The sequence below is a fragment of the Nesoenas mayeri genome (assembly GCF_963082525.1).
Source record: "Nesoenas mayeri genome assembly, chromosome: 3".
Lineage (NCBI taxonomy): Eukaryota > Metazoa > Chordata > Aves > Columbiformes > Columbidae > Nesoenas > Nesoenas mayeri.
This window is the reverse complement of record NC_137544.1, coordinates 69,078,960-69,106,200: the sequence shown is the minus strand read 5'-3', so window position 1 is coordinate 69,106,200 and position 27,241 is coordinate 69,078,960. Positions and strand designations below refer to the sequence as shown.

At 35.1% G+C, this 27,241-nt stretch overlaps 1 protein-coding gene across 1 annotated transcript in view; it reads left to right on the top strand.

Annotated features, from left to right (window-relative positions):
• ADGB (androglobin) overlaps positions 1-27,241 on the top strand; it is a gene marked incomplete at both ends in the record, with an annotated part of 111,274 nt that overhangs the window by 4,213 nt on the left and 79,820 nt on the right. The window contains 6 exons of the mRNA XM_080341439.1: positions 12,844-12,994; positions 15,900-15,992; positions 17,865-17,936; positions 19,179-19,367; positions 25,713-25,852; positions 27,042-27,128. Coding sequence (XP_080197565.1) covers positions 12,844-12,994; positions 15,900-15,992; positions 17,865-17,936; positions 19,179-19,367; positions 25,713-25,852; positions 27,042-27,128 — 732 coding nt within the window. The remainder of the gene's footprint in view (positions 1-12,843; positions 12,995-15,899; positions 15,993-17,864; positions 17,937-19,178; positions 19,368-25,712; positions 25,853-27,041; positions 27,129-27,241) is intronic.

The window sequence follows — 27,241 nt, the reverse complement described above, 5'->3', positions numbered from 1 at the left end:
TGTTATAGGATTTGTGATGTCAGAATGGCTGCAATGTAATTGATAGCAGAGAGATTGACATGTTATTTCTCTATTTGGAAAGGGAAAGATTCTGTCTAATAAGCAATATCTGTATTACAGTAAAGATATTCTGTGTATGCAGGTCCATGAGAAAAAGGTGCAAATCTCATTCATTTACTAGAAAATACAATTCTAGCCACAAATGTAGAGAAAGTTCAACTTTGTGATTTAAGGCTAGATCTGTATCATTGTCGTCAAGAAAAATCAGCACAGTACCAAGCTGATTTCTCAGGAGTCTACTCTGGGTCAAAATGATTAATACTGCTGCTCTTACTATTTATAATTGTTGAGAAAAATTGCTCATTTTGGTTGGCAATCCCTGTGTTGGAGAGATTGTTCTACACTTTCTCATATAATGTTTTTCTCCTAATAGTAGGCAAGTGTTAGTAGTGATCATAAATGTTTTATTGAAGGCAGTTTAGTAAGTCTCTTTTTTTTAAGTGGAGACTAGAAGTAAATCTTACATATGCACTCTAAGATTGGAGCTGTGTTTCTTGGAGTTGTGACAATTATTTATTAGATATTTCCTATTTACGTTCATTCTGTTACCCAGCTTGTTCAGTGCATTTGAGACAGAGACAGCTTGCAGTGCACAAATTTTGCATGTCTGCAAGAACTTAAGCAGTGTTACTGTCCCTGTATCAGAAAGAGGAATGGATCTTTGCAGGTTGCCTGAGAAAACATTGTCCTGTCAGTTTAGTATTCTGTGGTAATTGCAGCGTAGGCTTTTCCTGAGGATCTCTGCTTTAATTTTGGACACGACTCTTAGTTGCAGGGATAAAAATGTCAAAAATATTTTGTATTTTCTCTAATAATGTCTTCCTGATAGTAAACATTACTTGCTTTTATATGTCTGCAATGATTGAAATACTGAATAGAAATATCAGTAGTATAAAAAAGAAAAAAAGGCTAATAGTTTTTAGATCATTTTTTTTAATCCTGAGAACTGTCAGTTCTTGCCAAAAATAATTACAGTGTTATATTTTTCAAATCTTGTGGATAACATTAGTGCAGAAACCACCTGAGACCAATGTGTACAAACAGCTGGAAAATCTATTTTGATGACCTTAAAACTACTTTGCTTGATTTCTAGTGAGATTGGGCTTCTTTTTCCCCATAAGTGCATACAACAGTCAGCGCAGGACATCTGTACTGTGGAAAATCAATGGGGATTATTGGTGCATATACTGCAGTGCTGGAGTGGGACCTCCGAAGCATATGGAGAAGGCAGGAAAATTCCTTTGGACTCACTAAGCCAGACTTCACATGAGTCTCTGCAGGATGCTCCATCGAGTCTCTCTTCATTACAGCTTTCTAATTAGATATCAGTTCCCTTCTGGAGCTAGGCAGTTGCTAGAGATGATAGGTTGAAGAGCTCAAAAGAACTGCCATCGTTATAGCTTTCCTTAATTGCACCATTAGAGGCTACTGAGAATCTCATCTCTCCCAGGTTTCAGCAGCTACGGTGAATAGGAATTGATGTCTGTGTTGGCACTGGAAGAGATTCTGGCTAGTATAAGAATGAATAATGAACTAAAATGCTTTTAAAATGAATTTGGTGAAATTCTGTGCCATCAGGCCAAATCTTCTCAATTAAACTTGAGTCATCAGCATCTGTCAACCCAAAGAGAAATCTGAATTAGGGTTTGCATTATTAGGGACAAAAGTGAGGAGCTAATGGTCAATGCCAAGAGAGGCAAGTGATTTAGATATAACTGTGACAGAGGCAGGGGTCACTGATGTAAAGCAGAAGGTCAGAGTGTTGTTGGAGTTCTTATTAGAGACAGCAGTAACCAAGAACAATATTTACTGCTGAAGGGCTCTTAAGGACCTGCAGAGGCAGGCTGAAGCCTGGGCTGGCTGAAATAAATGATTTAAGTTTAGCTGTGAGCCTGATGATTGCAATGAGTAGCCAGTTGCTGCAGTGCTGTTGTACAGTGGGTTGCTGTGCCAAAGCCTAGGATTACCTAATGTTTCTTCTTAAGGTTGAAAACTAGGACAGTAAGAATGGAAAAAAAAAAATAGATGCATTGCTAATTCATGCTTGAATTCTCATATGCCTATGATAAGGAGTAAGCCAAGGCTTGTGATTGAGGTTTTATCCATTGCTGGCACATGTTTCTCAGGTAAATACTCTTAAGGTTTAGGCTATAGCAGTGGTTTAGAGGTTTAGAGAATATAGACAATATAAAGTGAACAGATTGATTTTTTTTTTTGATGTTTTGGATGGGGCTTGCTAGGTTGACTGAAGTTTGGGAATGGCAAGAATGTTTCATGGATAACAGCACAGTGTTTGAACTTGAAGCTGCTTTTAGTGCTGTGCTGGAGTACTCATGTTGGTTAGTTTAAGTTTTAATGGGCACTAAAAATTTACATGGGGTCATGGAACAAGTATGCAGAAAAGAAATCTGTTGAAGATTATATAAATAAATAGCAACCACATGTAGCTCAGAAAGTGCTTGAGCTGACAACGATTGGAGACTATCAAAATATTAGAGAAATATACTATATATGCCTTCGTGCTCTTTGTAAGCTTTCAGTTGCAAGTACTGTTTGAAACAAGATGTTGGGCTATAGCTCACCCTTGCTCTGACTCAGTACTCCTGTTCTTACGTTTGTTGTTCAAGAGAGTAACTCAATGGTGTATCTGTCTTTGAACTCATGTTGAAACATAGATGTTACTAAGAAAAGGGGTTGCTGTATTATTGTAAAAGCTAGTTAGATTTGTATGTAGATACATGTGCATTTTTTTTATCTTGCATGAGCAAGATGAGGATGAGATGAGTATGGCTTGGTGGTTCTGCTAGAGGCTTGAAACAGTTACAATTTTGGACAAAAGACACTGAGGATACTACTCCCCATTATTGCTGATGCCATAAACTTGCAATTTTTGGATTAGGCATATCTATTTTTTTGTTAATTCCCCCCCATTTATTAGAAACTGGACTTTCTTTAAAAATACAGTTAGTTTCAAGGTTATGGTTATAAGAAACAAGATGCTCAAGTCTCAAAAATTAAGTACACCTAGAATTCTAAGTGTTAGCATTTTCTAGCCAGAAGGATGCTTTCAGCACCTGTGTCTCATTCATAGAAACATTTCAGTGAGTAAATGCAGTACAACTTTAAGCTGTATTGCCAATTTGTTACTACTTTTTTTTTCCCTTTACTTCTGCCTTTAACTTGCTTTTAGTTTCATGCTTTGTAGTGAGACAATGGATTCTTTCCCAAGTAAATATGATAAACATACTAAAATAGCATATAATCTAACCAGTAAATTGACTTTTTGATTAACCAGATTACATTTTAATTAGGAAATAATGTATTCAAATTAGTTTTCCTAGTTAATTCTAATTAAAACAATGAACCCCTGAGAGCTCAGCCTAGCCTGATCAGTAGATTTCAAACTTCATGGAGTCATGGGCATGAAAACATTAAGTAATGTACCAGTGGCAATATCACACTGAATGTTGTGCTCCCTACTGGTCTTAGTTTTAGCTTTTTCTTTCCCTTTAATTGAAAGCAATGTCAGGGGATCTTGCAGGCAAACACTGTCCATGAGCCTTTGGTTGGAGATGGTGCAACCAGACTGCAACAGAAGTCTAGTCTATTATAATCAACAGTGTAATAGAGAAAAGCAGCTTTCAGCAGAACTATCTAGCAGAAAAAGCACTGTCAAAGGAAAAATAGTAATAATTGTGCTTTGAAACAGGAAAGCGTTCTTAAAATATCATCAGAGGCTCTGTTTGCCATGGGTTATTCATCTACTTAATGGTCTTTAGCTTCTTCTGAGAGCTCTGTGTAACCAACACAGAAGAAATGGAATTTCCTCGTTTTCTTATCAGTGCATGTGAAGTGCTTTGTAAATGAGTTGACCTAAATCCACAGAAGTACTGAGGTGCTCTGCCATGCAGAGATTTTTAATTCTTAATTACCCAGGTGCTACAAAGAAGGCACAAAAGGATTTTACAGAAGCCAAAAAGGAATTAATGCCAAGGAAAAGAGCAAAGCACAAGCTGTGTTCTTAAAAGATACTTGAGTACCAAAGGCAAGTGTGGAAAGAGATGCTGCAATATTCTCAATATTCTTATAGCTGAATCTAAGTCCAGCTCAATCTTTTTAGCAGGAAACACTGGAAGAAACAAACTCAGAAAAGTTACTGGTTCCATGATTTCTAAGGTGCTGTACAACTATTTGGGAAACAAGGCTTCTGTTTCCCTCTTTGAATCAGGTACAGTAAAGAAGGATTTGGAAAGAGATCCTCAGCTTCCTGCTTTGGAGAGTAACCAGGACAGGTGGATGCTCTGTGACTCTTCTGTTAGTGGTTTCTCACACAGAGCTTGGTGGAATGGAACTAAGATCCTCCAAGTGGCACATTCCTTTTCTTTTTTTGACTAGAGTTTGACAGAGGTATGTGCTGCTTGAGACAGGCTCTTTCAGTAGCTATAGATCATTATTCTCATCTGAGTGGCATCTGATATAAAGAAGTTCTGCTGGCTAACTACATGCTAAGCAGTCAGATTTTTCCTTTTATCGATATTAAATTTACTCTGTTTTGTGTTAGGTGCATTATTTTTCTTGTGTTATGAGAACAGATAAATAAGACACTCTTATCTGTACTACTCAGTATTTTGTACTTTTATACTTTGTTATGAGTCCGTGCTCTAAACTATTGCCTATTACTGAATTTCCAAAGTTATTGTTACATTGCTAGGGCAACTGGAACCAAACATAGTATTTCATGCAAAGGACATAACATGGGTTATTCTGAATGGCATTGTGCTGATTTAATATATATTGGACATCCTGGTCCTAATGTGTCCTGGTGTTTTATTTGCTTGCCTTGACTGTACTTGAACAGAGATCTTAATTGATCTGTCATAAAGACAAACAACATCTGATTTTGAAGTGTTATCATTAACTCAGAACTATATCACCTGTAGTCATTTGCTGCTAGTTGGAAGGACCGTGCATTGATTAAACAGAAATCTGGTCTACAAATTGGATGTAGATGTTACTTGCCCTCAAACCTCTGACTTGTTGAAAGACTGCAAGGTGCAGTTGGGACCCCTTGGTGCCTGTATTAGTCTGTACTCAGTTCACTTGGCCTGGCACCTCCATCTTTTGAAACGAGGTAACCATAAAGGATTTAGGCCAGCTGACAACAGTCCCATCTGGAGCATAACCCAGAGTCAACTACCTTGGAAGAATCAGTTCACTTCTCTTGGCTGATCTTGGCACCTGAAGATCACCAGAAAAGGCACTTCTCTTTCCAGGCCCTTGCTGTGACTCTAGCTCAGTCTTGGTAAATCGTATTTCTACCTGTAAAACTGGATATAAAGCCCGCCTCTGTAAGCTGTTTTTTGGTTTTTTTTTTTCTATAGATTAAAAATACATATTTAAGAGCTAAATATTACAAGATTTCTGCTTTGGCAGGCATCTCTTGTGATTAATCTTGCACTCTTGGAAATGTAAATATAAAAAAATTTTTTTTAAGGTTATCTTTTAAAAGTCCTAGTGACCTCCAGTGTGGTAGAACATGAAAGGCTGGCAAATTAATGACTTCTAGACATCTGATACCTTACATTATCAAGAGTGTTTTTCAAATATGTAAAGTAGTATTTTTTTCTGTTCCACATTAAAAGATTTTTCAGAGCAGTCCTTGGGCTCCATGGAATCAGGGGGAAAGAATTTTTTACTACAGCTGGCTCTTGTCACTGAAAATGACAAGCTGAGCTTTTTTAGCATTTCTCTCACAGGCTACACAGTTTGACTTGTGCTGCCGTTGAAAGCAACGGTGTTCACACTGTTCCTTAGGAAGTTTGTAACTTTATCTGATTTTGCTTCTGTCTTTCAGCCACTTACTAATTATAGTTTATGCAATAAAAACTATTCTCCTTCCTGGAATGCAAAAATAGAAGGCTAAGGGGGTCTAAAATTCTGACACTGTACATGAGCTTATTACATCCATGGCCTGAATATCTCCCCAAACATGAGAGCTCTGAGCATTTATACTAGTATATGTTTCTTCCACAGACAGTCCTTTCAGTTTCCACTCCAATGTCTAAGATAAGGATAATGGTAGATTACTGTAAACAACACATAAAGATTTTGGTTTTATTTTGGAATTGCTGCTGACTATTAATAATAAAGAGAAGACCATATTGCCTTAGCTGCTTATTAGATTATCTGATCATGACTTCTTCTCCTTATTCCTCTTCTGAAGAATGGCACTAGGTATGAAGCAAAAGAGCACAGTGTTGTTTTGCAACAGAGTTACTGATACTTGGTCAAATATTCTCATATCCTTTACAGATTCTTATGAACTTGAGTGTTGCCATGGTTTCTGCCGTGGGTTTCTAACATATTCAGATGCTGCTTTTGAAAACCTGTTTCAATGATTCGAGTTTAAAAGAATTTTCTGCCTGAAATAAAGTCTTCAAAGGTGCCTTTTGTCTTTGAGTTCTGAAGAGATTAGGGAAAAGTTAAGTAGCTTCCCCCAGGACATGTTTAGAGAAGTTGGACCATCTGTTTGTTCTCTTCCCTTTTTCACCTAATATAAAAGTCTTTACTAGGGCCAATAATTTTTTCTTCTGACTGCTCAAACAATCCAAGGGAAGGGATACATTTCTCTTTATCGCTTTCTGGTAAGTGTAAAAAGCCCAAATTTCTTATCTCTCTGTGTCCCAACATCGGTATCCAATGGGGAATATGAGATGTGTGATTTCTCACTCCAGATTGTTCTTTTTTGTGTACATATAGAGGAGTTCAGAGCACCCAGAGGAGTGGAAGAAGGAAAGAAAGTTTCAGCTCTGAGCCTCATTAACTCACTTAACAGATACTAATTACCTAAATATCATGTCCTGTTACTGAATCATTTCCTTTAACTATTGGCCATCACAAGAACTGTAGCCACAGTGACATCAGTTGTATGTTAATAGTGTGTTTTCTGGGGTTTGAATGAAGCTGAGCTGTACACTGTAATGGTTGCAGACATCTAATGGAAAGAATAGATAGTATTTAATGAAAGATAAAAGACTGGCAACACTTTCCAGGTGAAAATGATGAGCATCAAATACATTTTGTCTTCTGTTGGGGTACTGTTATGATCAAATTCACAGTTTATTTTTTAATCTTTAAAGCATGCTATGGGTAATGTTGGTGACCATTTAAAACACCTACAGGGAGCACTAAGATGGGATGAAGTGATGGCTTGTTGGCAGTTACTTAGCAACAAATGCCCTACTGTGGAGATAGATAAACAAATTCTTAATAGAGTGAATCAAATAAAGGCCAAACTCACAATCATTGCATCTACAGAAAGGCTAGTATATAAATACCTAATCATACTGGACCATCTAAAGGTATCATACTGCAAATAGAAGGGCTGGTTTGTTTAAACAGTCCTGTTACAGATACTAGCACTCAGTCATTTGATTCTCCAAAATGTGCTTTAAGCAAAGACATATTTTAGTCCATAGTTGAAGCTAGCAAAGAACAGATGCATTGACAGTAACTGTAGCTCAGCTACTGAGTAGCAATTAATTAAATTAATAAAAATGTAGCTTTCAGTTTTGCATCTCAATCCTCCAAGATCTCAGTACTATGTCCTAAGTCCGTGGAAACCTCTGTATTGATTTCTTAGAATGCTAATATAAAGCAGATCTTTAACTTTGACACTTAAGTAGGTTTAATAGAAATAATCAAATAAAACCTTAATGGAAATAGAAATTGAAAAGGATTCTGCTGCAAAAAAATATCACCTTTGCAACCTGTGTCATAAGGAATGACAAGGATTGCAGAAAGAATAAAAAAAAGATTAGATATATCCATATGCAAATAACTTACCAGAAATCTTGAAAAACATATCAATATGGTGGAATCCCTGGGGATTTTTTTTCCTAACTTCCAAAGTATAGCCATGGAGACAGAAGAAGCTGAAGCACTTTTATCTGTCAAGGCTGCAACCACATTTCTGCATAAAGCCTCAGAGTCATTGTCGAAGCAACGCTGGCATTATTATTGAACTATTAAACAATTTTATCTGTTTCAGATATTCCAAATCAAAATTACTGTAAGAAGATGTCTCATTTCCATCCTCAGATCTTCTCATCTAAGCAAAAGAAAAAGACTAATTCTTTTCTCCCTCCTTTTTCCGAGTTGTGTTTTGGTTTATTGTTAAGGAAAGTGACTGCATTGAAATGCTAAGCAAGATTAAAGGTACATCTAACTTTTGCAAGGGGAGAGTAGGAAAGAGAGTATTTGATCTTTATCTAGAGGAAAGAATGAAATAGAAAAAATGGTGTCTTCCTGAATTCTAAAAAACCCGCATTGTGCATCAGTTATTTTTATGTGTCACAAAATTATTCTTGTCAGGTGATCCAGAATGCCTTGAGTACTGAGAGAGGAAGGTGGAGTAACCATGCTGTTCTGAAACTAAATACCAATACTTCTGAACGAAATATCAATACTTCCGTAATTCTCTTGAAAAGAATCCCTTCAGTGTTGCTGGGTTCCCTCTGTGAGGAATGGTCATAGATAGTTTACAGATAGATCTATCTACTTTAAGAATAAAATACTTTCTCCCAAGGCTCCATTGACCATATTGACAAGAACTTGCTTACAGAGTGGGTGAGCAGCCAAAATATATGACTGCCAACTAAATGACTATGTTTAGCCTGAGAAAGTGCACTTCCCGTACCTTGTGGGCCTGTATCCTGTCTCTCTGTTAAACCTTAAGTCTCTGAAAAACTTAGGTTGTAATCTGTCTGCATTTTTTTTTTCCTATTGTGTTTGTCTATCCTGCCGTTCCCTATTTCCCCTGTTGGCACTATATGAATTATACCAGTATTCTTGGTGAAGCTGCTTAGAGGGTCAGAGGTGAATTAGTGCCAGCTTCATAGTGTTTCCCTCATTTGGCAATTTATTCTTCCTTTTTCTCCTTTAGGGTTTAGCATGGGATTAAAAGGAAGTCTGCCAGTAAATTAGTGTTTAAAATACTGTTGCACCATGAAGCCGTCCAACTTGAGCATAAAATACTAGTAATGCTTTGCATTGTCCTTGTGTCTGTTAGTTTGTTTCAAAGAATTCTAAATGAATTACATTATTCAATTCTTCTATTATGATAAAGAAATTTCTTAAGAACCTTACTCAAATATAGTATTTTAATTAATTCAGCTGTCTTTTTTTTCACTTAGTAATTTATATTTGGAGTCCAAATAAATTGCAGTTCTTTATGAATTTTTCCAAAATCTTATTGAATTGTCCTTTTTGTGAAGCAGGTCAGTTGGGCTTCCCGAACTTAGTTTAGACATCTCAGTCATAGAGAGCACTGTTTCCATGTCTTCTGCATTGTTAGTGTTGTCCAAGTGTATTGTAAAATAATTTTCTGTCTTAGTGTGATAGTAAGCTAGGCAAGTCTTTCCATATCTCATAGTTTTTTAAAAAGATGCTTTTTTATTTTTCCATTATTGTCCCAAAAGAGTCAGAAATCTTATAGCATTATTGCAATTATTATTTAATTCTTTGGGAATAGCTTCAGAACATCTTTATCATTATTATTATCGCTACTATTATTATTGAGTGAAACTTCTATCCTTCTCTATAAAAATTTAAAAGAGAAAATATGGACTTAGATGGAGGAAAAAAAGATACAAAAAATTAGAAGTAATCCTTGAATATTTAAAATTGCTGTATATGTCATTGATATTTCATCTGAAATAAGAAAAAAAAAATAGAAAAAAATAACAATTTTAACTTGACTTTTTTTGCTTGTAAATATACCTAAAAAGCTGCTAGGAGTTGCATTTAAATCAATGTTAAAAGGGACAAAGTTTAAAAATATTGCAAGTTTTGAAGTTGTTGATATAGCTAGCATTTTGGTTTTCTAAGTTCTGCATGCATGCATTTAATGCAGATACAGCAGATTCTTTGAAACAATTAAAACAGATACAGACATTCCTAGTAATCCAAAGAAACTGATCAACACTTCAGGGTTTTCAATTGCTTGTTAAGTATTATTGAATATACAATGAAGCATCATTTGAGTCATCAAGAAAATGCTGGAGACAAAATGATACCATTAATGACCAATCAAACATAATAGAGACAGGCTGGAGGCCATTTACAAATGGTTGAGATGACAAAGAGTGGGAAAGCAAAGCAAGGTATCACTCCAGAGAATACATCTTCCTTGCAGTTAGAGTGGTAGAAGTTATGTTTTTGTTTGCACAGCAGAAGGCACAGATGGTATTGAATTTTCACAGCTGTCTTCCAATAAGTTACTGGTAGTGTGGATGAATGTCATTATTGTTTAGACAGTGAGAAATCTTTACTTTTACCCCTTTGTCCTCATTTTTGCTAACAACAAAGTATTGTGGGATCACAGAAAAATGGTGATTGAAAGGTGCCTCTGGAAGCCATTTAGTCCATCCCCCTGCTCAAAGCAGGGCCAGCTTAGATCAGGTGGCTTAGGTCCTTGTGTTGGTAATCAAGGACACATAACCACGGGCGTAGTTATATGCGGTGCTTTATTTCAGCGCTGGGAAACCAGGGGTTCGCACTCAAAGCTAGCTTTGCATGTCAGTTTAAGTTACACAGTATTTATACAGTCCATTCACATACATATTCATATATTCATTAAGATACGTAACGGTTACTCAGTATTGATTACAACATCAATTGCAACATCTTGGAACTATTTTGATCATTTGCAGTGTCCTCACTCTATGTGTATTTAGGCTAAGATAAAGCTAGGTTGTTAAGAGTATACTCGAACACGATATGCTTGAACATCCTCTCAGGGACAGTTTACAAAACTGATTCATCCTTTCAGGAACATTTTGTAAAACTGGTTCGGTTACTAACACTTGTCCATTGAAGTTTAAAGTGCCTCCAAGCACTGTAGTTCCCCAGATCCTCCTTCTTACCGTTTTTGAAGATGAATGTGACGTTTGCCTTTTTCTAGTCATTAGAAACTTTGCCTGATTGTCATGGTCTTTTGAATATGAATATGTCAAGAGCCTTGGAGTGACTCCAGTCAGCTGCCTCGGTACCTTTGCTCACATCCTAACTCCTCTCAGGGACCTGTGTGTGTCCAGTTGGCTTAAGTGCCTCCTAGCTGCTTTCCTCTGCTGTAGATAACACTGTAGTCTCACGAACTCTGATAGTAAGCTCACAGACTGGGAGGCCTGGAAGCCAAAATTTGCCAATGAAATCCAAGACACAAAAAGGCACTGAGTATCTTGGTGTTTCTTATGTCCTTTATCATTAAATTCTCTACCCCTTTAAGCAGTGGACATGCACTTTCCTTACATAGTCTTCCTTTTGCTGCCAGTGTACTTACAGAAGCTTTTTTCCTTGCCCTTAGTGTCCTTTGATTATTTCAACTCCAGCTGAGCTTTTGCTTTTGTAATTTCCTTGCCCTACACTTGACCAATGTCTCTGCTCCCACAGGTGACTTGCCCCTCCTTCCACCTTCTGGGAGACAGGGCTTAACAGTATTTTCAGGCGCTATCTGCTACATGCCCTCTTTCTCTAGCCAGACTACTCATTTATATAGTCTGTACTTGTCTTTAGAATGTAGTTATAAATGATTTTGCATCGATATAGAAACAGCGAATGAATATTGCGCATAACAACTGAAAAAGAGCATATGTGAACTATGACACTGACAATTTTATCTGAAATGTCAAATGCTTTGTCCAATGTGAGTGATGCTGTAAATCATAATCAGGGTTCATATTTTTTCTGTGAAGTCACCAAAATATCAAGAGGAAGTTATAATTTTGAAATTCAAAGTGTGAATATGGTTTTATATGATATCACTGATGATATCAGTATCACTATAAATATCTACATGATATTACGTGCAATATATGGCTAGAAGTTAAAAAATAACTGTTCTCAAATATATAAAAAAAGGAAGCTTTCCCTTTCAAATCTCTCAAAGATGCCAATATTTAAATAAATTTAGCTGTTCTTTTTAAAAGAAATATTTCTTGGCACCAGTTTGTAAAAACAGCACTCCAGCTGTAACCCAAAACACTGTTTTCTTTCTGATCTCTTGGGCATATTTGTAGGAATCCTGCTGTTTCTCATTAGGAATTAATTAAAAAAAAAAAAAAAAAAAAGGTGTGTATCTTTAGCTTTTTAAAGCTGATGTACATAATGAAATAGAGGTATCATGAAAGTATATTGTTAAGGCTCCAGTAGTAAAAAAGTATCCATCTGATATTGTATTTCTGCTGCAGAACACTGCTGAGTATCAAAAAGGAAATTCTAACCTTAGTCTTTTTTTCCAACTGGCTGAAGTCCATATGCTATTTTCTGCAATACAATATATTTGAACTCTTTTGCTCAGGTTTTGATGCCAGATTGCTTCTCAGGTCCCTGCAGCTTATTCCCTTCATTCTTTAGAGTGGACAACATGTACAGTTTATTGCAAGTGGGTCTGGGAGAATCTAATTAATATGTGACCTGAACATACTTTGGTTGCTTCCAGGCTTGGTAGTTGAAGGGAAAGGAGCTGCTGCATTCTCATTCTGACTAACTCAGTTTTTCAGCCTGTCGTACTCACTAGAAAAATGATATGCATGGGTACTACTAGTGCTAGTTGGTAGCTATGAACACATTGTGTATTAGTCTTGTGACAAAAAGTTATTGCAGTAACTAACACTAACATTTTGATTACAGTACATTAAAAAAATATTTTATGAGATAAAAATATTCTTAATAATACTGCTTATTTATTGTTCATTTTTATTCATGCTTCTGTTTTTTTCCCAGGTCAACTACGTCTTCCCATGGAAATACTTTAAATGAGAAGTGGAGGTTTCCTATTTGGCCGGAATGGAATGAAGCAGATATCAATGCAGAAAAGTGGGATGCTGGAAAAGCTTGGAAAGAGAAAGAAAAAGCTGGAAAAAGTCCTATTTCAGTAAGTTGTGTGACACGTATATATTATTTCCAGTTTAGCTTTTGCACCCATATTTAATACATCATTTGTCATAACTAAAGTTAATTTGTTACTGATAAATATCCTAATTATCAATCGTGTCTTTTCAATAACTTTAATTACTTTAATTTTAATAAATTAAAAGTATTTTGGAGTGTTTATTTTTTGCTTCTTAAATGAACTGTTAATGTGTAATGGTTAAAAAAATATGAAACCCCAAAATCTATTCCACAACAGCTGAACTGTTGTAGTATGTGAGAGCAATCCCTTCTCTGGGCACCACAGTTTCTGTGGACTCAAAAGGTTAAATGCACCCATCTTTATTATGGGAAAAATGGATGTTGAAGTCTTTCTTTTAAACACCTCAGTTTCTGGACATGAGAAACACTGTCTGCAATTCTAGTGTGCAGAGAATGGTCTGAGGGGATATACTTATTTTGCAGAAAGGAAGCACCTACCAGATGTAGAAAAAATCCTCAGTCTTTTGAACTTTGGAATGACTTTTAAATCTCATCATTTTAGTCCTTCAAACTGGTTATCATTACAGAATGTATGTGCATTTTATGCAGAGTTGTAGTAAAATTATTTCTTAAAGAGCTTCTTAAACTTAGCATTTTAATGTGATGTTCAAAATCCATTTAATACTATGATTATTAATCTAGTTTATATGCAAATTCTGTCATTTGAATGTTTGTTCTGTATATATTCTTGTATGCTATGTATTATTAATAATATAGGTTAGCCTATGTGTTTGTACTTTTTATGCCAAGCTTAAATGTATTGTAACCCTATGGGGTCAAAGTACTTTTGAGAGAAATTATAGGTTCTATACTGAACGCTGCCATTAACTTGACAGGCAAATAATTTTCCTCTCTGTGTTTCTTCTGTTGCATTACCACATTTGATGTCTTTGGGCTGTACTCTGAACCTAGCACTAACATATGAGGTTTACCAGACATTAGTATAATAGATAAAATTTAAAAATAATTGTAACTGAAAATTTTTCTTTTTTTTTAGCATAAGAGGTATTCTGAGGTGTTTACTGGACCATTCAGTTCTTCAGCCACAAGCTATATGAAATATTGTTCTTTTTACACATTTAAAGGAATTGTTCAGTATGTCAGTCACAGCAGATGAATTTACAGATCTAAAGAATTTTCAAATGTGACCTCTTTTGATCCAAGCAGCTAGCCAGAATTCAGCATCATATAGAGCATTTCAGTTAGAAACATAGTGATGACATCCAGTACCGTTGAATACACCTAGAACAAGAATATAAACAATCCTATTTTCTTGTGTGAGAGAAGGCATCTATCAGAAATGATCTCTGTCCTTGTAAGATAAGCTCTTTTGTCAAGCTCCCCTACTCAACAGCCTCCCTTAGTGCAGCATCATGTGCTGCTGAGCTTAGGCATATGACCTCTGTTTGTCTTGTGCCTGTTTCTTGCCTGTCCTGCCTGTAGAATTTGTGGTTGAGACTTCTGTTCTTAGACCATGAAATCTGAGACCTGGCAGTTGCCTCTTTATAGCCACTTTAAATAAAAGGTAAATTAAACCTGATTTTGTCAGCCAAGTTTAGCTGAACCTATAATATCCTTTGTCAGAGTATTTTTGCACTTGTAAGCTAAAGAAAGGTCTGTAGCTCTGGCTTTTTTGTGTGTTCTTTTGTGTAATGTTATGTCATTCTCATCTACCTCCTTTTTCTCATTTATATAGTGTTTAAATGCTAAACTTTCCTGTTATAACGTGTAGTCAGGGTTGGATGTCTCTGAAAAAGGAGTATAAACTCTGTAAACACAGTTCTGTATGGTCCAGTCTACAAGGCTTCCTTTAAGCTTTCAGAAGAATAATTATCCCTACGTAATTATTCCTAAAAGGTTCTTCCACTCCAGTTTTCTTCAGATACTTGAAATATTTTGTTGCACATTGGTATGTTGAAGAAACTTACACAATAAAACAAATAAGAAAAAAATGTGGTGAAAATACTACCTTGGTGTCTTTGCATTTTGGTTTGCATTTGGTTTTCATGCCTTTGTAATATACTTTCTTTTGCTTTCCTTTAATCAGTAAGCACTCAAAGCATCATAGTTTTTCCTTCCCAGAAACTCTTTCTCTTGGTTGGTCTGTAGAAGATAGAGTACATTGTAGCCTGTGAAACACAACAAAATGTATACCATGTCTAAAAGATATTTAAAATTCCAGACACAAATAAAAGGTACTGACCATAGAATCAATTAGTTTCTTAGTCAGTACGAGCAGTATCAGAGGCATCTCCTCATCCTACATTCTGCTTTTAAGTAAACGGGTATATATCCTGACACCTTCTGTTCACATGGAAAATAAATATCACTTTGGAAATGAAAGTTTGAAAATTATATGAGACTCTCTCTTTAACAGGCCAATTAATGATGCTGTGTAATTATAGTTCTCTGCTTTCTATAGCAGTTTTAAATGTGTGGAACTGGTTTGTTTGTGCCTAAATGTAGGTTTAGATATTTACTTTCAGTCTTCAATTTGCAAATGAGAAATGAGTTAGTAAAAGCACTTAGAAACAACTTGGTAGAAAAGTGCCTGAATTAAAATCTTAACCATTTTTTGGAGAAGTTTCTCTGAAGGGCAGGAAAAAAGAAAACATTATATATAGACCTATTTAGACAGTGTAGGCCACACAGACTTCTCAGAATAATGCAAGAAGATTTTGTGCTGAATCTTCAGTTTGGGCTTTGCACTCATTTAGTTCAGTTACAGATACTATTAATTCCTTTTTATGCTATTTTTCCCTTAAGCAAATTATCATGTGAACAATATATTATTTTAAATCTTGTGGAAGAGACAATACTGGAATTAATAAAAATGTTCCATTTTTGTTCATTCATGTTTTATGTAGCACCTCTTTGAGGATCCTGAAGGGAAAATAGAATTGCCAGCATCCTTAAAAGTGCATTCATGGAAACGTCCACATGAGTTTTTAACAAATAAGGTAAGAAACAAGCAGGGCCATAATGAAAAACTGCTACTCGCCTAGCTGTGTCACAAACTCTTTTGGTAGATGGGCTAAGAGTTTTGGGTAACTCTTTTGATAGATGGGCTCTGCACAGAATTCTGCATGTGGATCAGAAGCCTGTTTGGTGCTGTACGACTTGGGGTTTCCAGTGTCTAAAAGAACATAAGATTATCTATATTAATCCCTTCCTTTATACTTAACTCTAATAATAGAATTTTAAATTATACTATATGGAATCTTGAGTGCCTTTCTTACTGACATTGCCATGGACCAGCACCTCCTGGTGCAAAACATCATGGTAGTGTGTCCTTCCAAGTCACCTGTGCTCTTTGACTCTTTGTTAATTTAGAAGATGCCTGGACAGAGAGGTGACTTTCTGTTTTTATTTGTGTTCCTGTCTTCTCACTTAAAAATTGGTGTCATAGCCAAATAAGTTCTGTTTGTGCTGCTAAGACCTCCCTTGCCTGGGTATTTCAGGTAAATATCTATGCCGAAACCATACATTAGCTTTACCAGAAGTATAGTACGTTTTCCGCACTTAAACTGTTGTTGTCTGCATATAGAACATGTCCACATCTTTGGCAGTACTTGTCTGTAAGGTATCCATACCTTTTTAAAATTGTGCGAAGCTCTTGCTCAGTTTATATTTAAAATTAATTGCAAAGAAAATAAAGAGCCTACCACATCAAGGGGTAGTGTTCTCCGATGCTGTTGCTAATCTAAGTTTTAAAGTGTTTTCTTCTTCAGATGAAATGCTGAAGTTGTAAAACACTTTGACTTCCCTTCCAACTTTTTCAGGCTTGTCAGTTTTCCTTTTGTCAGATTGTCAGTTCTATTTTTTATTAACTAGACACTAAACAGGTCCAAGTTTAATTTTTAATGGAGGAAGGAGGGGGGAGGTCAGGGAGTAATTGACAAGACCAAAAGATTGGATGAGAAATGCTGCCAAAATGCATAAACTGAGTTGAGGTATTTGAAATATGAGGGCAAGAGAGCTGGCAGCCCAGAAAGCCATGGAAACATGTATCTGTCTTAAAAATATTTAAAATTTATCTTTAGCACACTATGAAGAAAACATTTGATTAAAACTTTGGTGCTTGTTTCAGTCCAGTGTATTTTGAATCAAGAAGCTATGATTGCTAGACATTTTATAAGTTGTTAAAAACTGATCGAAATGTCAAGTGACAAAAGTCTGTTAATATATGTTGCTACCTAATCTGTTAGGAACTACAAAAGAAAGCATAAACAAGACTATCCAGTGTGGTAAGCAAAGAATCAAGCAATGATCATAAATAAGTGATGAGAGGCACAGATATTTAGTTCAATAAATTACAATCCTAGTATGCTATTGCTAAACTGGTTGCAAAAAAAGAAATCAAGCTGCATAAACAAATAATAGTCATCAAAACTATGTAATACAGTCAAGGGTTTGATAAAGTCTGCATTCATACTGACAATACCACTACTTGACCATGAGGAAACAAATCCCTTTGAATCTTTGTGGGGGAACAAGGAAATCTCGAAGTATGAGACACTGTTATGATCACTATTTAAATAAAGAACCGCAAATATTATGAAAAAATTTAGGGAATCTCAGTTTAATTATGTAATTATTTCTTTTGGTACTCTTTACATATAGTAAAAATATTGATTTCTTTTAAATTCTGAACATCTATCCACTAAGACATTTTTATTAAGAAATAGAAAAGCAACTACATAATTTCCAAACTGACAGCCTTTAGTTTGCTAAATGTCTAACATTTGTATGTTGCTACTGTTGAAGATTAGTGCTGATTTAATTGTTTCCAGATAGTTTAGCAATGGACTAAAAAATTCACTTTCTCCTAGATTCCTGTGGTTGTGAAAAATGAAACCTCATTTGATCTTTTTTCAGCAAATGAACATATATTTTGTAGTGAGGTAAGTAGAAACCCATTAATGTCCCTTACAAAAAAATTCTTTCCTATTTTTTAAATTCTTTTAAATTTTTAAAATTTCACTCCAAAAAGTTGTGACAAATTTTTAAAATGAAAAGAAAATGATAGGAATAAAGAGGCAAGAAATCATCTAGATTTGTATAAGTAGTGTTTACCTTTTTTAGAATATTAAATGCTAAATTGATGGGAAGAGATTTTCCAGATTTTTTTTAAAAATAAAATGTACAGCCTATGAACTACAAAGATTATTACTGGATAATATTACATAAAGATACTAAGAGCAAATAAGAGGAAATAAAAGCTATATTAGAAAGGACTGATATTTTTCATTCAAGCTTTCTTGAAATAATGTTCTTAGTGTGCCTGCATGTGCAAATCTCTGTCATCCAGCCAGTCTTTTCCTTCTCAGCAGAGCTGAATAAACAGTTACTGAATGTATACAAATCAGGGAAAACTATAAAGCAGGTAGAATGAAAGCATCTGAGTGCCTTACTGAAATTAATATTACTTTATTATTTCCATTTCATTCAATACTTCAATGCAAATTCAAAATTCAGCAGTGGAGAAACTGTGGGAAAAAGCCACCAGAAAACAGATGATGTAAATTTTGCTGTCCATAGAATGACGTCTCAATTTTAGAGGAGGTTTCTTGTAGTAAAAGTTAATTTTCATTATTGTTTATATAAATCACTGTAACAGTCTAGTAATTCTTGTGAAACTAGAAAAAACACATGCATTAAAGCATGATTAGTTAAAGCTTCTATTTTAATTTTTTAAAATTATTAAATACTTATAATGCATTAGGACTGGATTTTGCTCAGTGAAAATAACAAGTATTAAAGCCAATATCGATTATTAGCATTTCTATTTACTAAAAAGCAATTAAACAATTGGCAGGTCACAAGCTCTGTAACATAATTTGTTTTGAAATCATATGTCCTCATTTTTGTTTGGTAAATGATGAACAGTATAATCTATATTGTGCCTTTACTTAGTTTCATGACATTTTGTGTTACTGTAGATAGATATTATGATGCTTTTCAGAAAAGTTGTACCAATGCAATTAATTTATACATTTACACATTAAAACATACTTTTACATCACTTCTTCATTTAAAATAGGAGCTTATTTATTCTTTGGTCATTGTAATATAACTTAATTTTATTTTTCTAGAAGATGTAAGTAAAAAAGATTTTTTCTTTTTTTTTCCTTCACTGTTTTTAGCTGATGAGATGGATTGTAAGTGAAATTTACGCAGTCTGCAGGATATATAATGAAACAGCTTTAACTAATGAAATATCCACACTTTTTTGGAAACCATGGGAACACATTTATGCCTTATGTAAAGCTACGAAGGGACACATGCCACTGTACAATAGCTATGGAAAATATGTAGTGAAACTTTATTGGATGGTGAGTACTTCCCTCCAACAATATATAAATATTATGCCAATAGCATGGCAAATTTTAATAGTTAGAGTAAGTATTAATAATTACTGAAAAGACATTCATTTGTAGAAGTGTTGACAAATTGTTAATGCATGTTAATAAAAATACCTTTTACAGTTCATGGGATTTTTCTACAACTTAAAACTATTTTTTGAAAAGGTAATAATCTGTTTTTGTAGATTATGTAGAATTCTGCTAATTGTTAGGATTTGTTTTTTCTCTGGGCACTGTAAGAAGATACTACTTCTGAGTGCATTTGTTTATTACATTGTACAAAGAAGATTCAGTAATGCCAGTTGCTGATGCGGCACATGTTCAAACTATCTATTGAAATAACTTTTCTGATATTTGTGACATTTCTGTGTGTGTGCCAAACAGCAGTTTTCAATGTCATTCCTTAGCCTGAAGCATGATTTCAATAAATTTGGCAGAAAATAATTGGTTCATTCTGTGTCGTATAGTGAGTGGTTAAGATAATGTTGTTTTAAGAAGTGATTAATTTTCATCATTTGTAGTTTCTTTGAGCTGCAAGTGATACTCAGCATCTTATTTCTAAATCACAGGTCAGCTTATAGTCCAATGTAAACTGTTTTTAATTTGGCACACTTAGAGAAATTTTATTTCTTTTGTTTCTTCCTTACACCTTTTTGTTTTATGCAAGTTCTTCTTGTTTATATATTTGGTGTTTTTTTACTCTGTGTCTCAAAATCTTACGATGATACTAAGCATTATATGTGTGTGCTAGCTGAATGGGAATTCCCTTTTATCGATTGAATGCTCAATGTTTGTTGGTTTCCACTAAAGAAGAAGGGTTGTTTCATTTCATTTTTGCCAGAGAGAAAAACGTGAAGACTGATTGTGAGGTTTGCAGTGCACTATAAACTATATGATTTAAATTCTCACTCATTAAGTTTTAGCCTGTTTTTTGCTGGGCTCTTAATTTCATCTGCTGATTTTTATTTTTTTTTTCTGTGCATGCATTAATAGTTTTGAGATAATATGCAAAATATTTCTGTTCCTGTATAGTGAATGATAGAATATGGAGGTTGATGCAGATGTTCAGTGGAGTCAGACAAATGGCCCACACCTCTGGTGTATTAGGATTAAGAATATTTTCTATTGTTTAGGTAAATCAGTTGGCTGACTTTACGGAACTACTTTTATTCAATTGTATTTAAAGGTGATAAAGACTTAAAGTGAGGGGACCATTTACTGAAGATGTACTGGTAAAAGCAAAACATCCCATGGAATTTCTAAAGATAACAGACAATAACTCATTTTGCACTCAACAGGGAACACTTAATTTAATATTGAACCTTATACTAATAAACAGAGAAATAATCACCGACGCAAAAGTCAGAAGTTGTGTATGTTGTTAGGGTTATTCTGGTTGCATTTGTCTTTTGCGAACAGAGTATGTCATGAAACACTAAGACATATAAATGACCCTATTAAACGTCCAGTTGCCCAAACTTGGAAATATTTTTTACTCAGTCAGTTGGAAACATGAAGTTGGAAGTGTTAATGAAAACTTCAAGACATCCCATTGGACTTCTGAACAGATAAAATTCATTAAAACAGAAGAAGTTATACTTAAAAAAAGGAAACAAAACCTAAAAAAATAATGTGTAGAAGCTTTTTTTTTAAAAAAAAAAATCAATGGTCATGAATACAAATGAATAGCTAAGACAATGCAGACAGCTGATTAAGCAGGCCAAAGGTACTAATGAAGTTGCTAATAGTATAGATATACATTATTTAAAAACAGGCTATTACAAGTTACTGATAATAAAAACATAAACAGCAACGTTAAGAACAAAAAACAAGCCAGAAAAAAATAAAAACAAAAAACCACAAAACAGATGACATCAACAAAAGTCACAAAAAAAAACAACCAAAGAAAAAAAACAACAAGCAGTTATTCAGTGAATATTTCTTCTGTGCCTTGACAGGCTGAAAGAGATATATCTGTTCTTGGCACACTGTGAACTGAGCAAACATAACAATCTCCAGAAAAGTAGATTTAGAGGCTTCAGCAGCTCAAGTTAAAGATTTTCATATCAGTAGAGCCAGGTAAGCTATGGACATATCCAGAGTGCCTGCTTGATATACCTGCTTTAGGTATCACCACACCAACTGTCTCCAGCATAGAGAATTGGAGTAGATTAATTTAGGTAGTGGTCTGTTATTGTCAATCGGAATAGGTGCGGGTTTTTTCCAAGGGTGATTAAGTTGTCTCACATACTGAGTGAGGAGCTATTGGAATTAGTCAAACAAACATTCAGAGTTTCTGAGAGTTTTTCTGGAGATCAAGCAGCTTACTTAGGGCTTTGTATTAGGTACATCCCTCTGTGCAGACACCAAGCAGCAGATGATTCTGTGAGAGTGCTTGCAAAGTTAAAGAGAGCTCATATCTTTTATCGGATGGCTGCCATCTCTCCTTTTGCATAAAATGTGATGGTTAGAACACTGATGAAGGAGTGAAAGAACTCAATATTCCCTTCTCAACTGTTAACCAAAACTCCCACTTTCTGCAGGGAATGCTCTATGACTATAGCTTTGACTGCTCTGCAGAAATGTATGTCATGGGACCAAAAACTAAAGGGTAACACCTGGATTATTTTCCAAAGTTTCAGCACCATTTGGACTTTAGACTGTCATGTGTTTAATTTGGATCTCTTCCAGCTTACTAGAGGTTACAAAGGCATTGCATACGGTTGATTACAAATGGAAAAGAAGATAATCCTGGTGGAGAGCTTCTTAGTGATATACAAAAAATATCCAATAGCTAGAATTTTACTTTAGATAAATTCAACCCCAAATATGGCATAATTAATTAGAAGGAAAGACAATTAAATATTAGAAAAACTGTTGAGGGAAATGATATATTCAACATTATTTCATATCCTTAAAATGTGATGAAGTAATTAAAGAAAAAAAAAGTTCAATTTGCTTTCTGGGAAAACATGTTATTAATGCATATACATGGGAAAAAAACCCAAACAAACCTCATATGGCAAAAAGGAACCACCAAAGACTGAAGGAAAAGTAAGAGGAAAAGAGGAGAATCAGGAAAGAATATCCTGGAGGATTTTTAGCCCATGGTAAAAAAAAATAAAATAAAAAATTAGAGATCTCTTAAGAAGATGTTCTCAGCCAATAGGAGGCAATCAAAAGAAAGAGCAACAATAAGTATAAGAATGAAACTCAGATTTGGAGAAGAAAGAGGTTTTATGAGGGCCGTGTTTGTGAAAAGGGCTGATGTTGTTAATGAAAGGATTTGGAAAATGCAATGTAAGAGTGCAGGTCAGAATACTCAAGGACAACACTCTTAAATACATAACAGCAGAAGACAGAAAAATATATCAGAAGAGAGGAAAATAATATATATATATAATTCAGTAAAGAGTAAACAGATTTTGTTTTCCCGATATTTTTCATGACAAGTCTCCATTTTACCATTATTTGAGAGAATCACTGTTGCTCTGTGAAAGGAGAGAGCACAAACTTCCCATCTCACAATGTTTTTAGAACTTCAGAGTAAAGGAACTTGCATCACACTTGGCACAGATGATGTTCCTGGAGAGGGACAGCAGCATGTCAGGGCCTCAGATGGACAAGCTGGCAAAGGTTTTTGTTGGAGATATGGAGAGCACCTCGCAGTTGTATGCCATACATCACTCAGAAACACCTCAGCATGGAGTTCTTTCAGAAACCTCTACAGTTACGAGTGCAAAATTAATTACTCAAACACTTCCATGACCCTTAGAAAATGGCTCATATTCTAGGTCTATGCTGGACACCATTACTCTAGTGCTTATGGTATAAAAACTTCCTGTGATTAACAGTAAGGAGGGATTTATTTTACATCTCCATCACACTGTTAAATTGTTTATAATGTCATCCATCTTTTGGAGTGAATATACATGCAAACCAAGCAGGGGAGAGCTTTTGAATGGCTACACTTGTGTGTGTTGCAATTTGATACGTGTCTCTTGAGAGGGAATAAAGCCCTGAGCATATTATTTTTATTTTTAAACAATCCTACACTCTGTATTTGTATTAAGAAAAAAATTACAGTCCTAATACAGTATAGGTCAAATATGATATTTTAAAATGAATTTCCTGCAGGTTGCTATTGATACATGTCAGTTAGCCAGCACTGAGGAAGAAATAGGAAAGCAGTTAAAACTGGAACAATCTCTTAACTTCCCTGTAATGGGAGCACTTCGCTGGTTTACATGCCCATGCTCTCCTCATCCCTTATGACTTCGTCCACATAAGGAATAACTTATATTCATATAGCAAATAAGAGTTGCATAAGTTTCAGAAGGCAGAAATTATGTTGCCTAGGTTCCTCAGCAGAGGACATTATTTTCCATGTGAATTTAATGCTGCAGGGATTGTGTATGCATGTGATAAAAGACTACATTTTAAAGCAACTGTAAGAGTTATCAGGGTGGTTTAGATTCTTTGTCACTTTTGGTTTGGTTTTGTTTTCAGCCTTTGGGTTTATTTAATTTCTTCTGGTTATACAGCTGTATTTCACAGAAAGAAAAGCAGGGGAAAAAAGAAGGTCAAATGGTCAAAGATTAAAGAAAAATTGCAAATGAGAAAAGACAAATATCAGTAGAGACAGAGGAGAAACAGATTTCACAGGAGAAAGTGGGAAATCAAATGAAAAGAGAGAGGAAGCACAGTGGAAGAACAATGAACTGGTTGAAGTGAAATACTGTATTGAGTCCTGAGGGGATTGTCGTCCACCAGATCAAACTTGTGGATAACCCTTTTTCACATTGGCACAATATTATTTCAGTTCCACCCCATGTACTGCTTTCACTTTGCATTCCTGAGGTTTATTGAATTTGTTTATTTCTACTTTTTTTCACACTTATATCCATAAACCTTCTGTTCCAAGTATTTTTTTTTTTTCTTTCTCTTGGTCTTTTATGTCCTTAAACCAGCATAATTGTTTTTAGAGTTAACAGTGAAATGCAATAGAAAGGTTGTCAGTGATGAAAAATAATTGCAGTATGGCTTCCATTATTTACCAAGTATAAAAGGCAACCAATTGCTGAGAAGGAGAAATTTTTGTTTAATGGTACTGCATGTGCAAAAAATACTATTGTATTTTAAGAACTACATGCTCAGAATTACAACTCTGAATTAAAAAAAAAAACAAAACAAAACAAATCTGAGTTATAGAAAACCAAATATCTCCTCAATCTTTTCCTTCACTTTTCAATTTGTACTGCTCTCTTTATTAAATTTCAGTGATGACTGAATGAGGAGATGGATATGTGATCATTTCACTCACTAGGTCCTTTTCAGACTTGGGAAATCTTAAAAATTTAGTTTTCCTGTCATGAAATTGTTTTTATCCTAAAAAACATTAGCCTGTTTTATTCTTTTTGAGTATCCTTGCCATATGGTCTAATTTTATTTTCTTCTGAAACCTGTAGAACTCATACAGAGTTGATCAATGGGCATTTCAGTTTGAAGCCACGTTCAGTTACAAGCAGAGAGCAGTAATTTTGCCCTCTCTGGTAACATATGGTGAACATTTTAGTGAACAGAAGTACTTGCTGTTGCCCCACTAAGTCACTTGCCTCTTTACTAGGTCTCAATCACTAGGGCAGAGACTTTCTTGGAGAATGGATTATTTTGTGGGATACTAGCTCAATTTACTAACGAAATAGCTGGTATTAGAGACATCAGTATCGTGTCTTACATGTTTTTTTCTTATCTCGGTAATATGGATATTTCTTACATTTGGTCACGTTTTGTTGTTTCCTACAGTATTTAGCAATCTTAATGCTTTCCAGGGTACTAGCCACTGCAGCCAAGATCCTCAGGTGGTTCTTGGGAGTCAAGGAGGACTGCCTGTATCACAAGTATTTTCCAGACTCTGAGCTTAAAGTGGCATTTGCAAAACTGCTAGCTTAGTCAAGACTTTTTTTTAACCATTACTGTTTCTTAGGCATCTGTCATGGCAGCTGAAGAAACAGCAGTGAATGCATGCCTGTGGTGGACTACACATATGAGAGGAAATATGTTTGGAAATAGCTGCAGTGAGAGTAACCTTTGAAATAAATAAATCACAGCAGTAATAAAATGCTATGAATACTGTTTACATGCTTCTCAGATATTATATGAGAACTTCTTTTGAATCCAGCTGTAATGTAAACCAAATTATGGTAGAACTGAGTTCTTGGGAAAGTGTTAAGAGTTCTCTTCTATACATGTTCTGTTTCTAGCCCACAAACTCAGTGTTTTCTTTCTTCTTTCCTCCCCCTCCCTCTATCACAGGGGTGCTGGAGAAAGATCATTGTGGATGACACTATGCCTTTCAATGAAGAGGATAATTTGTTACTTCCAGCTACAACTTGTCGAATTGAACTTTGGCCAATGTTGCTGTCCAAAGCTATCATTAAGCTGGCAAATACTAGGTACGTTTCGTCAGTTCAGTTTGTTTGTGAAGTCACATGGAATTTGCAAAACATTGTTTTAATATAATGGGAAATACACTTTTCTAAAAATTTTACAATGACAAATAAAGACTTTTCTGGAAGGTGAAATAGTAAATCAGTAAAGCAAAGTCCTCTGTAGGCACAGAATGTGCAGTGTTTCCTTTTTAGGTATGTGTTTGTACACTTATGTACAAAAAAACCTTTTTAAAGAAACTGGAGTACTCTCCCCGTTTGCTTCATCTGTTTACCACTATTCCTAAACAGAGAACATGTTTTTCTGACAAATGGAAATGTCCAAGAAGTTTTAATGAAGTTTTAATTGTCAGCCTTAACCAGTATTGAAAATAGAATATTGTAAGTTAGAAAGTAGGAGGTGGCTCATGGTGTAAATTATTGACAATTGTGGCTGCGGTTTCCTATGAGTTGAGCAATGAACAGCAAGTGTTAAAATGACTAAGCCTCAGAAAATAATTAAAAACAGTGATCTGGGTCGTCAAGCTTCCCTGTTCTTGTTGTATCAAGTTATGTTTGTTGGAAGAGTGATCTAAAGTACTTCTACACAGGCCAGGGGTTTGCCTAGAGCTGCTCATTGGGAAGCTCTGCTTGAAGGAACATGTTTGAAATACTGTATTTCTCCAGGGTTTGTCATGGTCAAATGCTGGCATCTTGGTCCTCAGGATCTACAGGCAGAAATCTCTCTCACAGTATAGGAGACTGTATCAATTTGAACTAGTGAAGTATGGTACACTGGAAATACAGCCAGCTCATGCACAACCACCTGGGAGTTAGAGCAAGTACTCAGGAAATGGAAGTTCTAGATTCACATCCCTTTTCTAGTGTGAGGGATTTCAAACCCACATCTCCATCCCTGCAAAAAGAGGCTTTACTGTGTGCAGTTATATGTAGTATGCTTGGTAACAACGTTGATACTGTACCATTGCGCTAGAGGGAACACTAAAATAACAGGCCTCATGGAAAGGCATAAAAGCAAATTTGTCTATGTAGGCAAAGTAGTCACCAGTGGATAAGGAAGCTCCTAAAATTGCAAGTAACAACTTGTTTTTCAGCAGGGCATTCTATTTGTGTATGGTCATGTTCCTTAGACTACAGAGTTTACTGTGAGATGGTTATATTATAATTCTGGATAATGTCCATTTTTGTCTTACAGTGTAAATGAAACTGGAAAAAGAGAGTTGGAGGAATTTACTGTTCTACATACACTGACTGGATGGATACCAGAAGTTATTCCTCTCCAGTAAGTTCTTCTATTAAACAATTTACATATTAGTTGTTTACTATTTAATTCTCTAAGACATGATGAAAAATAAAGCTGAGCCCTAAAACTTCTTCAGCATCAGTTTTGGGAAG